Source organism: Pongo abelii, chromosome 14 (genome assembly GCF_028885655.2).
Source record: "Pongo abelii isolate AG06213 chromosome 14, NHGRI_mPonAbe1-v2.0_pri, whole genome shotgun sequence".
Taxonomy (NCBI): Eukaryota; Metazoa; Chordata; class Mammalia; order Primates; family Hominidae; genus Pongo; species Pongo abelii.
The window spans coordinates 105,386,974-105,402,950 of NC_071999.2; the positions used below are offsets into that span (position 1 = coordinate 105,386,974).

The following is a 15,977-nucleotide window of genomic DNA, read 5'->3' on the forward strand; positions in this document are numbered from 1 at the left end:
AGTGACTCCGTCTCAAAACAAACGAACAAAAAAAGACTGTGAAAATGAACTTTACGAATAAAGCCTAAAGAAGCAAATAAAAGTCATACTTTTGCCTTCTAAAAATAATCGATGTTAACATTTTGGCCCACTGGAACCTCTTAGGGACTGTGTTGATGATCTACAAATCACATATTTATCCCACTGGCTGGCACTTATGAACACTGAAAATGCTTTTTATTATTATTATTTTTTAGTACTCCATAGCCTATCCCTTTCATTTAGCTGGGTAGTGTGGTCAATTTCCCCATAATATGCATTCTCACATAATTGTATGTATTTCTGGGGTACAGTGTGATGTTTCCATACATACACACATTGTGCAACCATCTAATCAGGGTAATTAGCACATCCATCACCAAAACACTTGTCATTTCTTTGTGGTGAGAATATTCAAAATCCTCTCTTCTAGCTATTTTGAAGTTAACATTATTGTTGAGTATAGTCACCCAAATGTGCAAGAGAATACCAAAACGTATTCCTCCGAACTATAACTTTGTGTCTGTTGACTAACCTCTCCCCATCTTCCTCCCCACTAACTCTCCTCTGTACAAGAATAACCACTCTTTTACTCTCTACTTTCACGAGATCAATTAAAAAAAAAAAACTTTTTAAAACAACTGCACGATAAATTTTCAGGCTCACACTCATTTAAAGCCGTGACTTTGGCGAAGAGTAACTTCATTCTGCTGGGGGAAAAATTTTAAATGGCCTGAGTCCGGAAGCTCGCCAGCGCAGAAGTGCAGGGTCGCTCCGCCGGGCTCGCCGAGCCGGGGACCCCCAGCCACCCGCCACCACGGCGGGGAGGGCAGGGTGCTGACTCCCGGGACCACGACACTCGGCCCCGGTGGTGGGGATTCCGCGCGGGACCCACGCGGGAACAAAGAGGCGGCTGGACGGCCCAGCTCTCCGCACCCGGAAGGACCTGTTCCACCTCTCCGGCTCCCGTACCCCTCTATCCGCATCTGAGTGACCAGATCCCACTGCAGTCAACAGCCCTCGGGGTAGCCAGCTTCGAGGGACCGCCCGGAAAGACACAACGCGCGTGGATGGCACCGGGCGTCCAGCCTCGGGAGAGATTAGAGGTGGCGCTCCTGCTCAGCGCCGGCAATCCAGGGGAATCCGCGGCCATCGGGGATCCACCAGGGGTGAGGCGGCACTGAGCACAACTGTGAGACTCTCGGGAGCTACGCCTCCGCTGCCCCAGTGCCACCCGTTTTTACTTCAGGCGGTTCTGACCGCCGTCGTTTCAACCTGGAGAGGTGGGCCCTCCCCTACGGACGCACTTCCCTTCCCCGGCAGGAAGGAAGGCGCTGACCCAGGGTGCACACGCCCCTGGCTGCGCATGCGCCGTTCGTCAGCGGCGAGTGGCCTCGCTGCGCCGGATTCGTCGCTCCGCCAGGAGTGCGCCTGCGCGGTCGCTGGGGCTCGCACTTCAGCTTCCCCTCCCCTTGGCCCCCTCGGGGGCTCCGAGCCCGGCGGGACCATGTTCACCAGCACCGGCTCCAGTGGCCTCTGTGAGTACCGGCCTCCGTCATCCTGGCTGCCCCCTACACGCCACCCTAGGCACCTCTTTGAGGAGGCTGGGGCAGCGGGGACCCTCGGGTTTGCCGGAGGTGGTGGGGCCGACCCTCCAGACCGGCGTCCGAACCCTGCTAGTTCCCGGTCGTGGGGGTCAGCGGAAACCGCCCCCATTTCGGCCTGGAGGGGCGAATGGGGACAAAGCCCCGCCGCCCGCCCCGACCCCACCTGGTATCTCCAGGTGCGATGCCCAGGAGTCTCTTGGGGCCGCTGCAAGTGGGCAGGTGCCCTGGTGTTCTCGTGGGCCGGCCGCAGGCCCTTTGCGGAGCGTGTGCGGCGCTGAAGGAAGGGGCCGTCCCCCTCACTTTGCCCCATTCTTTTAGGCTCGGGGGACCGAACTGACTCCCCCCGCCCCCACTTGCAAAGTTCAGCCTCCGCTTTAGAAGCTGACCTCTCAGTTTCACGTGGATGTGTTTCTTCTTCAGTCTCCAAGAAGAATTTTTAGACAAACAAACACTGATAAGAGTGCTTTCAAGTGGAGGGAAGTTAGGAAGTCGTGGCGAGGGAGCGCAGCTGTGCTGCTGGATGTTGCTGTTTTCCTGGCGTGTTAGCGGTGGTCAGCAGGTAGGGGGCGGAGAAGTATTTTTACAGCCAGTTAAAAGGCTTTTCTCACTGACACTGAGCGTGTGGAATTGACTTTCGGTAAGGTAGACTGCGTGTTAACAGTTAGGCACGGGTACAGCAACGGAGAACAGCTCTAATTTTGCAATTGCTTGTCACTGTTCATACTCCATGTGAAGTTAATGCTGCTGGAGGACAGAAACATCTGACATTTCCAAATATTAAAGATCTGTTGGCCGGGCGCGGTGGCTCACGCCTGTAATCCCAGCACTTTGGGAGGCCGAGGTGGGCAGATCACGAGGTCAGGAGATCGAGACCATCCTGGCTAACACGGTGAAACCCCGTCTCTACTAAAAACACAAAAAATTAGCCGGGCGTGGTGGCGGGTGCCTGTAGTCCCAGCTACTCGGGAGGCTGAGGCAGGAGAATGGCGTGAACCCGGGAGGCGGAGCTTGCAGCGAGCGGAGATTGCGCCACTGCACTCCGGCCTGGGCGACAAAGCGAGACTCCATCTCAAAAAAAAAAAAAGATCTGTTGGGAATGTCATGAATCTTCTGAGAATATGTGTCTTGTCTTATAGTCTGACAGTGAGTTAGTATCAGCGCCACAGGCATAATTTTAAATCTTCCTCACTTCTCAACTTCTCAGGTTTTAAAGTGGTTTCAATATTTATGATTTCCTTTGTTTCATAATTAATTTGATTTATGGCATCTTTCATGGATTCGTCCCAGAGTATGTTACAACTACTAACTAATCTTCCCCAAACTACCCTTTAGATAAAGAGCATTAGGACTGTAGCTGAAGCTGACAGTTCAAGAAGGCAATGTGGTTTTCCTGGGATCACACAGTGAGCCAGGAACTAGTGGTTATGAAATTAATGGTGGAATTCTTCAATTTCAGTTGTTCTTTAGCATTTTGATCTATCCTTGCTGGCCAAACTACATATTAAAAAAATAAAGGGCAAGAGAAATCTTACTGGTTGCTATACTGTATTAGCCATGAGATTATATTGGCCAAGTGTATTCAAATTTGATACAGGGCAACTGTGGGGAAGATGATATTTTATTATCTATGGCACATGGTGGTGAGTGTTGAATTCTAGGAACCAAACTGTTGCCCAGGGAGAGGCGTAGGCCTGGAGCCCCTCTGCAGCTGTCTTGGCCTGTTTCTAAAATTAAGTGCTTCTGCAGTGTAAGAGTTGTTGGGATGGCCGTTCCTCAGAAGGCTGTCTTACATGCTCATTTTACAAACATTTTGGGCATCTCCTCTGGGCGATGAACTGGGTTAGGTGCTGGGAATGCAGCAATGAACAGGTCCTGGTCTCTGTGCTTACGGTGCTGACGGAGCTTAGGCACAGTTTTCTAGGACTGGTCATTAGAAAAGGCTGTGTGTCAGCTTTAACATTTTTCTCTAGAGAAGCTACCCACTGAGGGGGAAGTGATTTCCTTTGTTTTATTTATTTTATTTATTTATTTATTTATTGAGATGGAGTCTCACTCTGTCGCCCAGGCTGGAGTGCAGTGGTGGATCTTGGCTCACTGCAACCTCCGCCTCCCGGGTTCAAGTGATTCTCCCGCCTCAGCCTCCCAAGTAGCTGGGATTACAGGCACCCACCATCACACCTGGCTATTTTTGTATTTTTAGTAGAGACGGGGTTTCGCCATGTTGACCAGGCTGGTCTTGAACTCTTGACCTCAAGTGATCCTCCCGCCTCGACCTCCAAAAGTGCTGGGATTACAGGCGTGAGCCACTGCCCATGATTTCCTTTAGATAACTTGAGGGACCCTTTAGCAAATCGAAATTCTGATCCTGAGCAAGAATCTGAAGGAAGGATGATACGTGTACCTACCCCTACCCCCATGGGCGGTGAATCACAGTCCCTTTCCAGGGAGAAATCGCAGCCATTTCCTACCACCTGCATGTTTCCCACGTTTTGTGGTTAGTAGATAATAGTATTTTAGTGTTAAACTTGCCTTTCTCTCTCATCCATTCAACGAGTGTCTGTTGAGTACCCATATCAGCCACACACTGTTGTTACACAGAGTATAAAGTAATAAGCAGGATCAAGGAGACCAGCATCAAACAGGCTAACAAGTCAGTATGATTCACATAGTGATAAGTGACATGAAGACAATGAGAGGGTAACTGCAAAGACCGAAGTTGTGGTGGAGGACCACTTTAGCATGCATGGTCACGGAGGGTAGCCGGGAAGGTGACATTGAGCTGAGGCCCAGATGGTGTGAAGGAGCCAGCCATATCAGAGTTTGTTGAAAACTCTTCCTTTTGAAGAAAGGGGACAGCAATACAGTTTCAGACACAATGCAGTTGAAAACACCCTGCCGTGCCTGTTTCAAGTGCTTGAAACTATATTGCTGTCTGCAATTATGACCGGGTAAAAGTGCGTAGGATTAGTGATCATGACTTATTTTAGGTTCCTTACTTGTAGACCAGTGCTGTCACTCAGCTCTACGTTGAGTAATATGTGTATCATTCACTGCATTTATTAATAAGCTCCTATTTGCCTCACAGTATGTTTACTGTGTAATGATGGACTCAGCCAACATTAATTGCATGCCTAATATTTTCCAGGTATAGTTCCCACCCTCAAGGAGTTCAGTGTCTATTGGGGCAAAACTTTTTAAAAAAGAACGTCTGTGCTCAGTGCTGTGGGTTTATTGCAGGGGGTGGGCTGATTGTGGGGAGGCACAGTTAAGGAAGACTTCCCAATGTAGCAATATTTGGGCTGACTTTTGAGAGTTTGGCAGGCATCATAGTGTGGAGAAGGCCTCTGGGAGGGACAGAGCCTGGACAGGGCTTGGCAAAGAGGCAGGAGGCAATGAATTAGGGGTGGTTATGGCTGGAGTGAGCAGTTCCTAAGAGATGTGTGGTGAAGTCTTTCAGAGGACAGTGGAAGGTGAGACAAGAACTAGGGACAGAACTTGTGAACATTTTAAACTTTAAAGAGGGAGAAGAGTAGGTGCCAGGGAAGAAAACTGAGGACTGGCCAAGGAAGTAGCGGGACACCCAGGAGGGGAGAATTTCAGGGGAGAGTGGCTGATAGCATTACACGCTGCAGAGATTTTGAGAACAGGCCTGAAGCGCGACCTGTGGGAAAGAAAGAGGCCCCCCAGAACCTTTCCAGAAAAGCTCATCCAGTAGCTGGGGAGAGAAGTGAGATTATAATTAGCTGAGGAATGAGTGAGGAATGAGTGGGACATAAATGGAGACAGTGAGCTTGGAAAGTGCTTTCAAGATCTCGGTTCTGAGAATCAAGAGAGTGAGTTGTGGTTAGAGGTGGCCGCAGGTGTAAGGGGGAGTTTCGTTTCTTTTCTTTTCTTTTTCTTTTTTTCGCAACGGAGTCTTGCTCTGTCACCAGGCTGGAGTGCAGTGGTGTGATCTCGGCTCACTGCAACCTCCGCCTCCTGGGTTCAAGCAATTCTTCTGCCTCAGCCTCCTGAGTAGCAGGGACTATAGGTGTGCAATACCACACCTGGCTAATTTTTGTATTTTTGCTAGAGACAGGGTTTCACCATGTTGGCTAGGTTGGTCTTGATCTCCTGACCTCGTGATCCACCCGCCTCGGCCTCCCAGAGTGCTGGGATTACAGGCGTGAGCCACTGTGCCCGGCCGGGGGAGTTTCTTTAAGTGGAGAGGAGGCTTAGCTTGTTTAAAAGGTGTTGGGAAAAACCCAGTGGGAAGGGTGTGGTTGAAGATACAGACAGGAATGAGTGATAGTACTGAGTTGTGAGGAGGTGAGGATCCGGGGCCCAGGGCAGGTATGCTTCTCATTGCTGTAGGAGGGAAGAGGAGGGGTTACTCTTGATCATGGAGCAGTGGTTGTCAAACGCTGCTCCTGTCCCAGCTGCAAAAAAATCAATCACGGTGTTTTCTGAATGTACACCTTCCTGGGTCTCCTCCCCAGAGGGTCAGATTCAGAAGAGCTAGCATGAGTGTCAGAAACCTGTTATTTTTTGTTTTAAGAAATGTGTATTTTTAAAGCCTCCTCATCCCCCGACCCCAGGACATTTTAATGGACAAACAGATTGAAATGGAGGCAGGAGGGCAGCCACAGGCAGGGCAGAGAGAACGGAGTCTGGTGCGCTGATGAGAGAAGATAGAAGATAGAAGGATTCTTGGATGTGAGGGCGATCTGGCTGCGACATCTGTCACCCCATTGATTGCCAGGGTTGATTCGGCTGATCTGGCTGGCTAGGCGAGTGTCCCCTTCCTCCCTCACCGCTACATGTGCGTCCCTCCCGAAGCGGCACGCTTGGTCGAAGAGGACGACCATCCCCGATAGAGGAGGACCGGTCTTCGGTCAAGGGTATACGAGTAGCTGCACTCCCCTGCTAGAACCTCCAAACAAGCTCTCAGGATAGAAGGATTCTAAAGATGTGTATTCTGGTAGGTTGTGTCAATAAAGCTGATTGGATCTGCGGAGAGGGAGGAGTTGAAGCTGACTCTACTTTACCGCCTGGGCAGCTGGGTGGATAGGTAACGTTCCCAGTCACTAGAGAGGGAATGCAGAGAGGCAGGAGCTCATTTCGCAGGAAGATGAGTTCAGCTTTGCACCTGTGCAGTGTTGAGGGGTTTGCAGAGTCCAGTCAGAGGTACTCGGGACACTTGGGGAAAGGAATCCAGAGCTGGACTGGATTGGACATGAGTAGGTGAGAGTTAGGTTGTGGGTGTGAGTGAGGACTCCAGAGGTGAGGGGACAGTTGGAAGCTGAGGACAGACCTTCAGGCCATTCCAGTATGTAAGGGATGGATAGAAAAAGAGGAGGCAGAAAGTAGGCAGAGCTTGGGGCTTCTGTAGGAGGAGTTGCGTCTCTTCCCCTAGTCCAGTGGATGGATGTGCCTTCTTCCACGGAATCACGCGTCCCACAGCTGCTTCCCTGGCTCTGCTCGCCACCATGGCTATGCTCACCAGCCTCTGATCCCTCCTTGTCTTCAGTGTATCAGCCCATTTGTGGCATCTCTTTCTTCATATCCAGTCTGGAACCTGTAGTTCATTACCGGAGCCATGCTGTCATCCAGACTGTCAGAGACCTGGCACGTCTGTTCTGTGGTGCTCATTGAGCAAAACCCTAACTTTGCATTGATTTATGCGGTCAACTCTGGGCCCTTGGCTCCGTTTCTCAGCTAAGTTTCTGGGATTCAGTCATCTGCCTATGCTACTTCCATTTTGTCTTCGGCTCAAGGCTATTCTCAGTCTCTCCCCATCTCTTCACCCACCATCTCACTCTTCACCCATCCAAAAAATCGGGGCCATCACCTGGGTGCCCCTTCCGCTTCCTGCTCCCTCTCCCTGACTTGTTTCTTTCCACCCTCAGCTTTGTTCCTTTCCTCCAATCCAGAAGAATGAAGCAGCCTCCTCCTGAGGCCCACCCGCCACCGATTCTGAACTCTTTCTTTCCTGTCTTTTCTAACACCACTCTTGCTTTTTCTTTACCTTCATTCTCTCTCCTGCAGGAATGAGCCTGGCACGTGGTTACAGCTGATGCTTTCTCCTGCGGGTGCCTTAGTGGCACCCCTCCCTGAGTTGGGTGGGAGTCTTTACCTGCTGCTGCATTGACCTGGGGGGATGCATCCTTACTTGGTGAGAGGGCAGAGTATAGAGGTGTAGCACACAGGCCTGGAAGTGAGACTGCCTGGACTTCAGATGCTTTCTTGATGGGAAGGAGGATCAGAAAAGTTAATACGTGTGGAGCTCCTAGAATTTTGCTATAGTAACTACTCAGGTTTAAGTAGTGTTAACTGTATCCTTCTGAGCCTATTCTTAAAAATACAAAAGTATAACCTGTCCAACAACTCTATCATGTGCCTTCCCCACTGCTGACCACCTTCTTTCCAGCTCTTAAAAGGTGATCTTCCCTTATTTTTTCCCCGTTCTCACCTCCCTTCACTTTTTAGCCTTGTGCAATTAGTCTGCTACTCTTCGATGGCGGGGCCCTGTTCTGGGCTCACTGTGGCCTGCTTCCGCCCTGCTATACCACTGAGCTACTCTGAGTGAAACTCTTGTTTGATCCAGAACATTTGGTAGGGAGCCTTGGGCCAGATGCAGTTAGAGAAGTTTGATGAGCCTAAGGTCCACTGGTGTCAGCCTGTGGTGTGGACGTTTGTCTCACTGTAGAGCTGGGTGAGCCCTCAGGACTGGTGAGGTCATTTGAGGCCTGCACTCTCCACCTTAGTTCCAGCTTAGGATCCTGCCTTCGGAACCTGAATACCCTGTCCCCTGCATACTGCTAAAATGGACAGCAACATTGACTCCCGAGGCTCTTTGTGTTCTCATGAAGGAGCAAACTGTGTTCCTACTGACATTCTTTCTTAAGTATGCATTCAGTGTGTGGGAGATGATGCAAATACATCTTTATTTTTGCCTCTCATCGTCTCTTTTTTTTTTTTTTTGAGATGGAGTTTCGCTTTTGTTGCCCAGGCTGGAGTGCAATGGCGTGATCTCGGCTCACTGCAGCCTCCGCCTCCTGGGTTTGAGTGATTCTCCTGCCTCAGCCCCCCAGGTAGCTGGGATTACAGGCGTGTACCACCACGCCTGGCTAATTTTGTATTTTTAGTAGAGACGGGGTTTCTCCATGTTGGTCAGGCTGGTCTTGAACTCCTGACCTCAGGTGATCCGCCCTCCTCTGCCTCCCAAAGTCTTGGGATTACAGGCATGAGCCACCACGCCCCACCTTCACTGTCTCTTTAAAATACACTCAGCTGGGGAGCTGTTTGCTTTTATGAGAAGCTATCAGGCCTTGTGACTTACCCTTTATGCTTTAATTAACTGATTCAGCAGATACTTACTGAGCACTCCTGTGGGCCAGCCGGTCTCCTAGGTTCTCAGGATTCAATAGGAAGTAAAAGGCCACATGTGCGTTTAAGTGGTGATGATCTTAGGTGATAGAAGTCTTGAAATGTACGCTCCATTTAAAAATTAAAAGTGTCCAGTTCAATATATTAACACTTCAGTGTTCATTGAAAGATAAGACTTTCCCCCCTTTTTTTCCCAGTTAAGACTTGGAGTTGGCAACCATCTCTGTCCGAAAAAGCAGTGTGACAGGCTTCTGGTGCGTTCGGCTCCTCTCTTCCCTCAGATTTCTTGTGTCTGACTTCACTAGGCTCTGGATTGAGTGGAATAGGAGGAGGAAGGAGGGGTGAGGCGCTCAGATTGTTCTTCTGTGGCTCCCTGAGCCTCGCACGTGGTTAAAGCTGACCCTGTGTCCTGCAGGTGCTTCAGTGGGCTCTTCAGAGACTCCCGACTTCTGTCCCTGCTGCCTCCTTGACCTGGGGGTTTGCATCTTTATTTTGGTCGATTTATTTTGGCCAGTTTATTTTGGTGACTCCTCAGCGCCTAGGAACTTAGATCCCACTATAGTTTCCTCCTGTTGGAGTCCTTTTGGCCTGCCTGGGGGCACTGTTGTTTGAACCTAAGAAGACCCTCTGCTGGCTCTCGTGCACAGCCTGGCTGGGACTGCGTGTTCCTTGCCCTGGCTGTGCACGTGGGTCCCAGTGCTCAGCACAGCTTTTCCAGCTCTCTAGATTTCCCAGGTTGGAGATCCACTGTACCCTTGCTAGTCACAGATTTAGCGCATGAAATAGGCCATCGAGCCCCTACCTCAGCTTGGTATGAAGGTGTGGCTGTACTGACAGCCCCTCAAGGATTCACTTCACAAAGCCCCCTTCTCCTGTCCTGTCTTCACGGGAGGGAACCCCCACATTCCACTGTCTGTAGCCCTGACCTGGCTGAGAGGACTGTGGGAATCAGGGGACTGCCTTGCAATCACTCTTGGAAAGTTCTGCGTTCTGCTATGGAGCCTCCCTTTGGTGGCAGCAGCCCTTCTCTTTTGGTACCTTAGTGGAAATTCCGGTTTTATCATCTTGTTTTGGTTGGTTTTCTATTTGTGGGCCAGGAACTGTTTGGCTCTCTTCCTTAAGGCAGGCTTTAGTGTTTATACTTTTCTGCTGTAACCAGGCCTGGGTTGCCCAAACCTGAACAGCTCATTTACTCTTGGGGACACACTCTTCCCCACCAGTCTTAAGTTTTTGGGGACTGTATTATTGAAACTTCCAAGGAATATACTCTTCGTAAATTTTAGCGGCCGGGCACAGTGGCTCACGCCTGTAATCCCAGCACTTTGGGAGGCCAAGGTGGGTGGATTACCTGAGACCAGGAGTTTGAGACCAGCCTGGCCAACATGGTGAAACCCCATCTCTACTAAAAATACAAAATTAACCGGGCGTGGTGGTTGGCACCTGTAATCCCAGCTACTCGGGAGGCTGAGGCAGGGAGAATCAGTTGAATCCAAGAGGCGGAGGTTGCAGTGAGCCGAGATCATGCCATTCCATTGCACTCCATCCTGGGTGTGAGACTCTGTCTCAGAAAACAAAACAAAAAACAAATTTAGCTAAAAAGGAAAGCTAGGCATTAACTAGGGAGGGACAAGCTTAAGAGAGGATGCTTTTAAAAAATGTTTCTTTTCATCGTAAAAGTAACATTAACCACACTATAGGAAGTTTAGAAAGTAGAAAAAAAACGGTCTTAGCATTTCATTTAATTTCTTCATCTTTTCTTTTTCTATACACTTATGTTCTTGTTTTGAAATAACTGACTTTGTTATAAAATGAGTACGTGTTCATCAGAGGCAATTCTGTGATGTAGGAAAGGAGTTCAGTGCAGCGTGGGAAAGCACTAGGAAGAAATCAAATGGCATTTATTGATATTTTGGTGTTTCTGCTGTTTTTCCAGTACAAAAATGAATATCTAAATAAATAGGTAAAAATAAATTTATCTCAATACTATTTTGTTGCTTTTCTTCCACCCAACAGAATCTTTTAAAATGTAATCATAATGAGCATGTATGTGCTCCGCTTTTTTCTTTTTCTTTTTTTTTTGAGACGGTGTTTCGCTCTTGTTGCCCAGGCTGGAGTGCAATGGTGCGATCTCGGCCTACTGCAACCTCCGCCTCCTGGGTTCAAGCGATTCTTCTGCCTCAGCCTCCTGAGTAGCTGGGATTACAGGCATGCACCACCACGCCTGGTAATTTTGTGTTTTTAGTAGAGACGGGGTTTCTCCATGTTGGTTAGGCTGGTCTCGAACTCCTGACCTCAGGTGATCCGCCTGCCTTGGCCTCCTAAAGTGCTGGGATTACTGGGTTTCTCCATGTTGGTCAGGCTGGTCTCGAACTCCCGACCTCAGGTGATCCGCCTGCCTTGGCCTCCTAAAGTGCTGGGATTACAGGCTTGAGCCACCACGCCTGACCTATTTTTGTACTTTTAGTAGATACGGGGTTTCACAGTGTTGGCCAGGCTGATCTTGAACTCTTGACCTCAGGTGATCCACCCACCTTGGCCTCCCAAAGTGCTGGGATTACAGGTGTGAGCCACCATGCTGGGCCCCGCTTTTTCCCTTTGTCATAAGCGTTCCCCTAGGATGCTGCAGAATTAGGTTGTTTCTCCCCTCCTTTTTTTTTTTTTATTTTAGTAATGCCGAGAGCATCTTAACTTTCAGATATTCATAGAAGTGAAAGCAGGTTAAATGAAGTGTATTCTCGTATAACTTTTAGTACGTACTGCCAAATTCCAATCCCAAAGGGTAGTACCAATTTAAACTCCACCAGCAATTTAAGGGAGAAAAGATTGCTTTTCTTAAGTTATTACATTTCACATTCACAGCAGCCCTATGAGGATAGGTATTGTTATTTTTCCTCTCCACAAACGAGTCTTTTCACACTCAGAAAATAATTTGTCGAAGACCGCATAGCTAGTAGTATGTGGAAGAGCTGAGATTTGACTCTGATTTGCCTGCTTCCAAAGCCTGTACTTTCTACTGTATCATACAATGAAAATTTAGTCCCTTTAGTGGAAAATGGCAATGTCAATATGACTTGTTAAGTGTTAGGACAAACACCTGGGGAAAAGAATCATTATTTAAACAAGGGTGCTACATGTCTATATAGTTCTTACACCTTTTCAATCAGCGACTAATAAGTGTGAGTTATTATTGGTTTTACTGATAAAATACTACGTGTTAGGCACTGTTCTAAGCAGTTTGCCTATATTGATTCACTTAATTCTCATAACAGCCCTGTTAGGTAGGCACAGTTACTCTTCCCAATTTGCAGATGAAGAAACTGAGGCACAGGCATTTAAGTAACTTTCCTACTGAGGAGCAGGTCTAGGATTTGAACCCAGATGGTCTGGCTCCCTGTTCTGTGTTGCTCACTACTGCTTCTCAGCCTTAAAGAAGTTTATCTCCGTGTGTCTCCCAACCACTGGGATCGTCTCAGGCGAGTGATGTAAGTAGTAGCTCAGGTTAGTGAAGAGCTTGAGTCCCGGTCATTGGAAACTGCATCATTTTGTCCTGGCAGTGTGCTTTTCCCTCCTCTCCTTGGGACCATGGCAGCCTCCTTCCTGGGTTCTACCATGCTCCTTCTCCTGGCTGCCAGTGCACAAGTCCCCCTCTCCCCACATCAGAACCAAGATCCAGTTTACCTTCGGTAGACATGTTTTTTATGTCCTAATTAGGATCTTTTGTAGCAGTTAATGCTCTACAGTTGTTTTTATTTGTGTATCCTGTTTTTCTCTTCCCTTACCAAGTCATCTTCCTTTTCCAGCTTTTTCCGTTCTCAACCTATCTCAATATCAGTTTTAGTAATGTAGGTGGAACCTATCTTACATTAAGCAATTTTAAAATTGGCATTTTTATAGCATTTTAATAAGTGAAATTTGCTAAAGCATATCTCATCAATAATTTAGCACTTTTGAAGTGTGCTTTGTGAAATGTTACTATGAGGAGCTCCTGAAGTTTTAACCCTCATTTAAATTATGAGTGCAAATGAGAATTATAAAGTAATCCTTATTTAAATCATGATTTTCCCCCCAGATTTTTCCCTAAGGCTTTCTAAGTTACATTGCCATTGTTTCAGTCATTTCCCAGAATTTAGTCCCTTCAGTGGACGTGATACAATGGGAAGAGCATGACACTAATCTTTGGAAAGGGTTCTATAGCCAAGTTAGGTTGGGAATGTTGTTGGCCATATTGTTTTTTGACATTGACAATGCAGATTAACACTTCAAAGATCCTTTGCAGCCCTGCAACAGAGAAATCTGTTTGACTTTATTAACTCTGTTTCTAAGATTTATTGGGGGACATAAAATATAGGGAAAAAACATAAATTTCCATTTCATTATACTGCCCAGATTTGATCATTATTTCTATATTTGTTGTATAAGTTTTTTTCTCCTTTATGTGTGCATATAAATACATATTTTTAAAGGAAAGGTCAGCCTATCTCTATAGTTTCATATTCTGTTTTCATTTACTCTTCTTGAATGAATTCACTCCATGTCATTAAGTAATCTTAAAAGCCAACTTTTACCATTATCTTTGTTTTGCCTTATTACAAAACTGAAACATGCTGAAAAAGTTCAAAAATTATACAAATATTTTATGTAGTGTAGAAGGGACTAGTCCCACATAATGATTCCCACACCCACATGACCATTGTTGGTAGTCTAGTGGTCATTCTTTTAGACTTTTTCTGTGTACGTGCTTATCTATGCATTCTTTTTTTTCTGACACAAGTATATACATATACATATACCTATACATTTGATTTTATACAGAAATGGCATTCAAATACACATTTGATGTTCTTCCAACATCTCAGATATTAAAAAACATGAGTTTGAATGATTATAACTTTTTTTTTCAATTTTTTTTTTAAATTTAAGATGGGATTTCACCATTTGGGCCAGGCTGGTCTCGAACTCCTGACCTCGGGTGATCTGCCTTCCTTGGCCTCCCAAATTGCTGGAATTATAGGCATGAGCTACCACGCCCTGTCCATAACTTTTTTTTTTTTTTTTTTTTTTTTTTTTGAGACAAGGTCTTGAAGCTCTGTCATCCAGCCTGGAGTGCAATGGTGTGATCTCGGCTTACTGCAACTGCTGCCTCCCGGGTTCAAGTGATTCTCCTGCCTCAGCCTCCCGAGTAGTTGGGATTACAGGCACCCGCCATCATGCCCTGCTAATTTTTGTATTTTCATAGAGACAGGGTTTTACCATGTTGGCCAGGCTGGTCTTGAACTCCTGACCTCAGGTGATCCGCACAACTCAGCCTCCCAAAGTGCTGGGATTACAGGCATTAGTCACTGCACCTGGTCGATTATAACATTTTATCGTACTGAAATAAGTTTTTTTTGCAGTATTTTCCCATTAGAAACACTTAAAACATCTTTGTAATTAAGTTATTGATTGCATCTTTAACTTCATTTTAAAGAAATAATCATAAATGTTGAATTATAGAGTCAAAGGATAAGAATATTTTATTTTATTGTAGACAGAGTCTTGCTTTGTCGCTCAGGCTGGAGTGTAGTGGCGTGATCTTAGCTCACTGCAAGCTCTGCCTCCCAAGTTCAAGCGATTCTCCTGTCTCAGCCTTCTAGTAGCTGGGATTACAGTTGTGCACCACCACACCTGGCTAATTTTTGTATTTTTTTAGTAGAGATGAGGTTTCACCATGTTGGCCAGGCTGGTCTGGAACTCCCAACCTCAAGTGATCTGCCTGCCTCATCTTCCCAAAGTGCTGGGATTACAGGCGTGAGCCACCGCACCTGGCCTGATTGTGTATTTATTGTAGAGCCAGGGTTAGAACCTAGGTCAGAAAACCTGTCCTGCTGTTTCTTCAATCTTGTATCATTTTTTGCCTTGGCATCTTTGGGTTTTGTTTTTTTTTTTTCCTGGAATCGCCCCTGGAGTAAATTTTTTTTGTGTAAGGACACGAGTGGTGAACTTCTAGATCTTGCTTGGCCATTCTTGTGCAGTCCTGAATGACTGGATTCCTGAGTGCCTAGTGTGGGTTTCCTCTTTGTTTGTGGGTACAGCCTTTTCCCGCAAGAGGCTCAAACTTCAAATGGTAGGGCTGACTCTAGGTTCTCTTCTAGTATGCAAGGCATATGAATAGGCTGGTTTGCATATAGGTTGCAGAGGTGGGGAGTAGGTGGTGGTGGGGGAAGCGGGACTGGGAGAACCCCCTGCAGTCGTCAAAGGGTGGCTCAGTGCTTTCTGTGGCTTTTACTCCTGAGTGAAGCTGCCCTTCTTATTACCCTCCTTTTCCGTTCCCCGCCACCTGTGCTGTGATCTGGTTTGGAAGTTTGAAGTTACCCCAAGCTCTCTTCTACTTTTTTACAGACCTCCTCAATGTTCTCCTTAAGCAGATTGCCCCCCACCCCACCCTTTTTGGAGAGTTTCTAGGATTTTATTTTGGGGGAATAAATAAACTTCTTTCCAACTGGGATGATGGTGGAAAGGCTGTTTGTAGACAGTGGGTTTGGGGACAGATTTGAGGCCCCACTGCTGTCATGGTTGCTCGGTGGCATTTGCACCACTGGAGATGATTTTAGACAGAGTGTCAGCCCAGCAGTAAACATCATTGAAATAGAAGTCAGGTCATGACTCCCTTTTCAGTTCTGTTCTTTTTGGTTTTTTTTTTTTTTTTTGGGGATATGACCTTTATTGGGCTTATCCACCACAGTGGAAATAATGTCTGTACAAAACCAAATGTTTGTTACTGTAACTTCTGCATTACAATTAAAATCCAAACAGTTTTTTAAAAACAGTCAACTCAATCAAAACCCACTACTTCAGAATCAGTAGCTTCCTTGAAGCCACAGTAACACTTAAATATGGTTAAGACTCAAATGCAGAAATTTGGTTGGAAAGCTAATTAAACTTCCAACTTGCTCAAATAGAATTACAAAAAGGCAAAATTGTGTTTTTCACAGAAATACAGTCCAC

The 15,977-nt window shown here is 46.8% G+C and overlaps 1 protein-coding gene across 2 annotated transcripts in view; it reads left to right on the top strand.

The window, feature by feature from the left end:
- Positions 1-620: 620 nt before the first annotated feature.
- Positions 621-15,977, top strand: part of UBAC2 (UBA domain containing 2) — a 185,085-nt gene continuing 169,728 nt past the window's right edge. For both annotated transcript variants that reach the window (XM_002824384.6, XM_054529170.2), the window contains exon 1: positions 621-1,556. In XM_002824384.6, the coding sequence (XP_002824430.3) occupies positions 1,385-1,556 (172 nt within the window). In that variant the 5' untranslated portion in view covers positions 621-1,384. The remainder of the gene's footprint in view (positions 1,557-15,977) is intronic.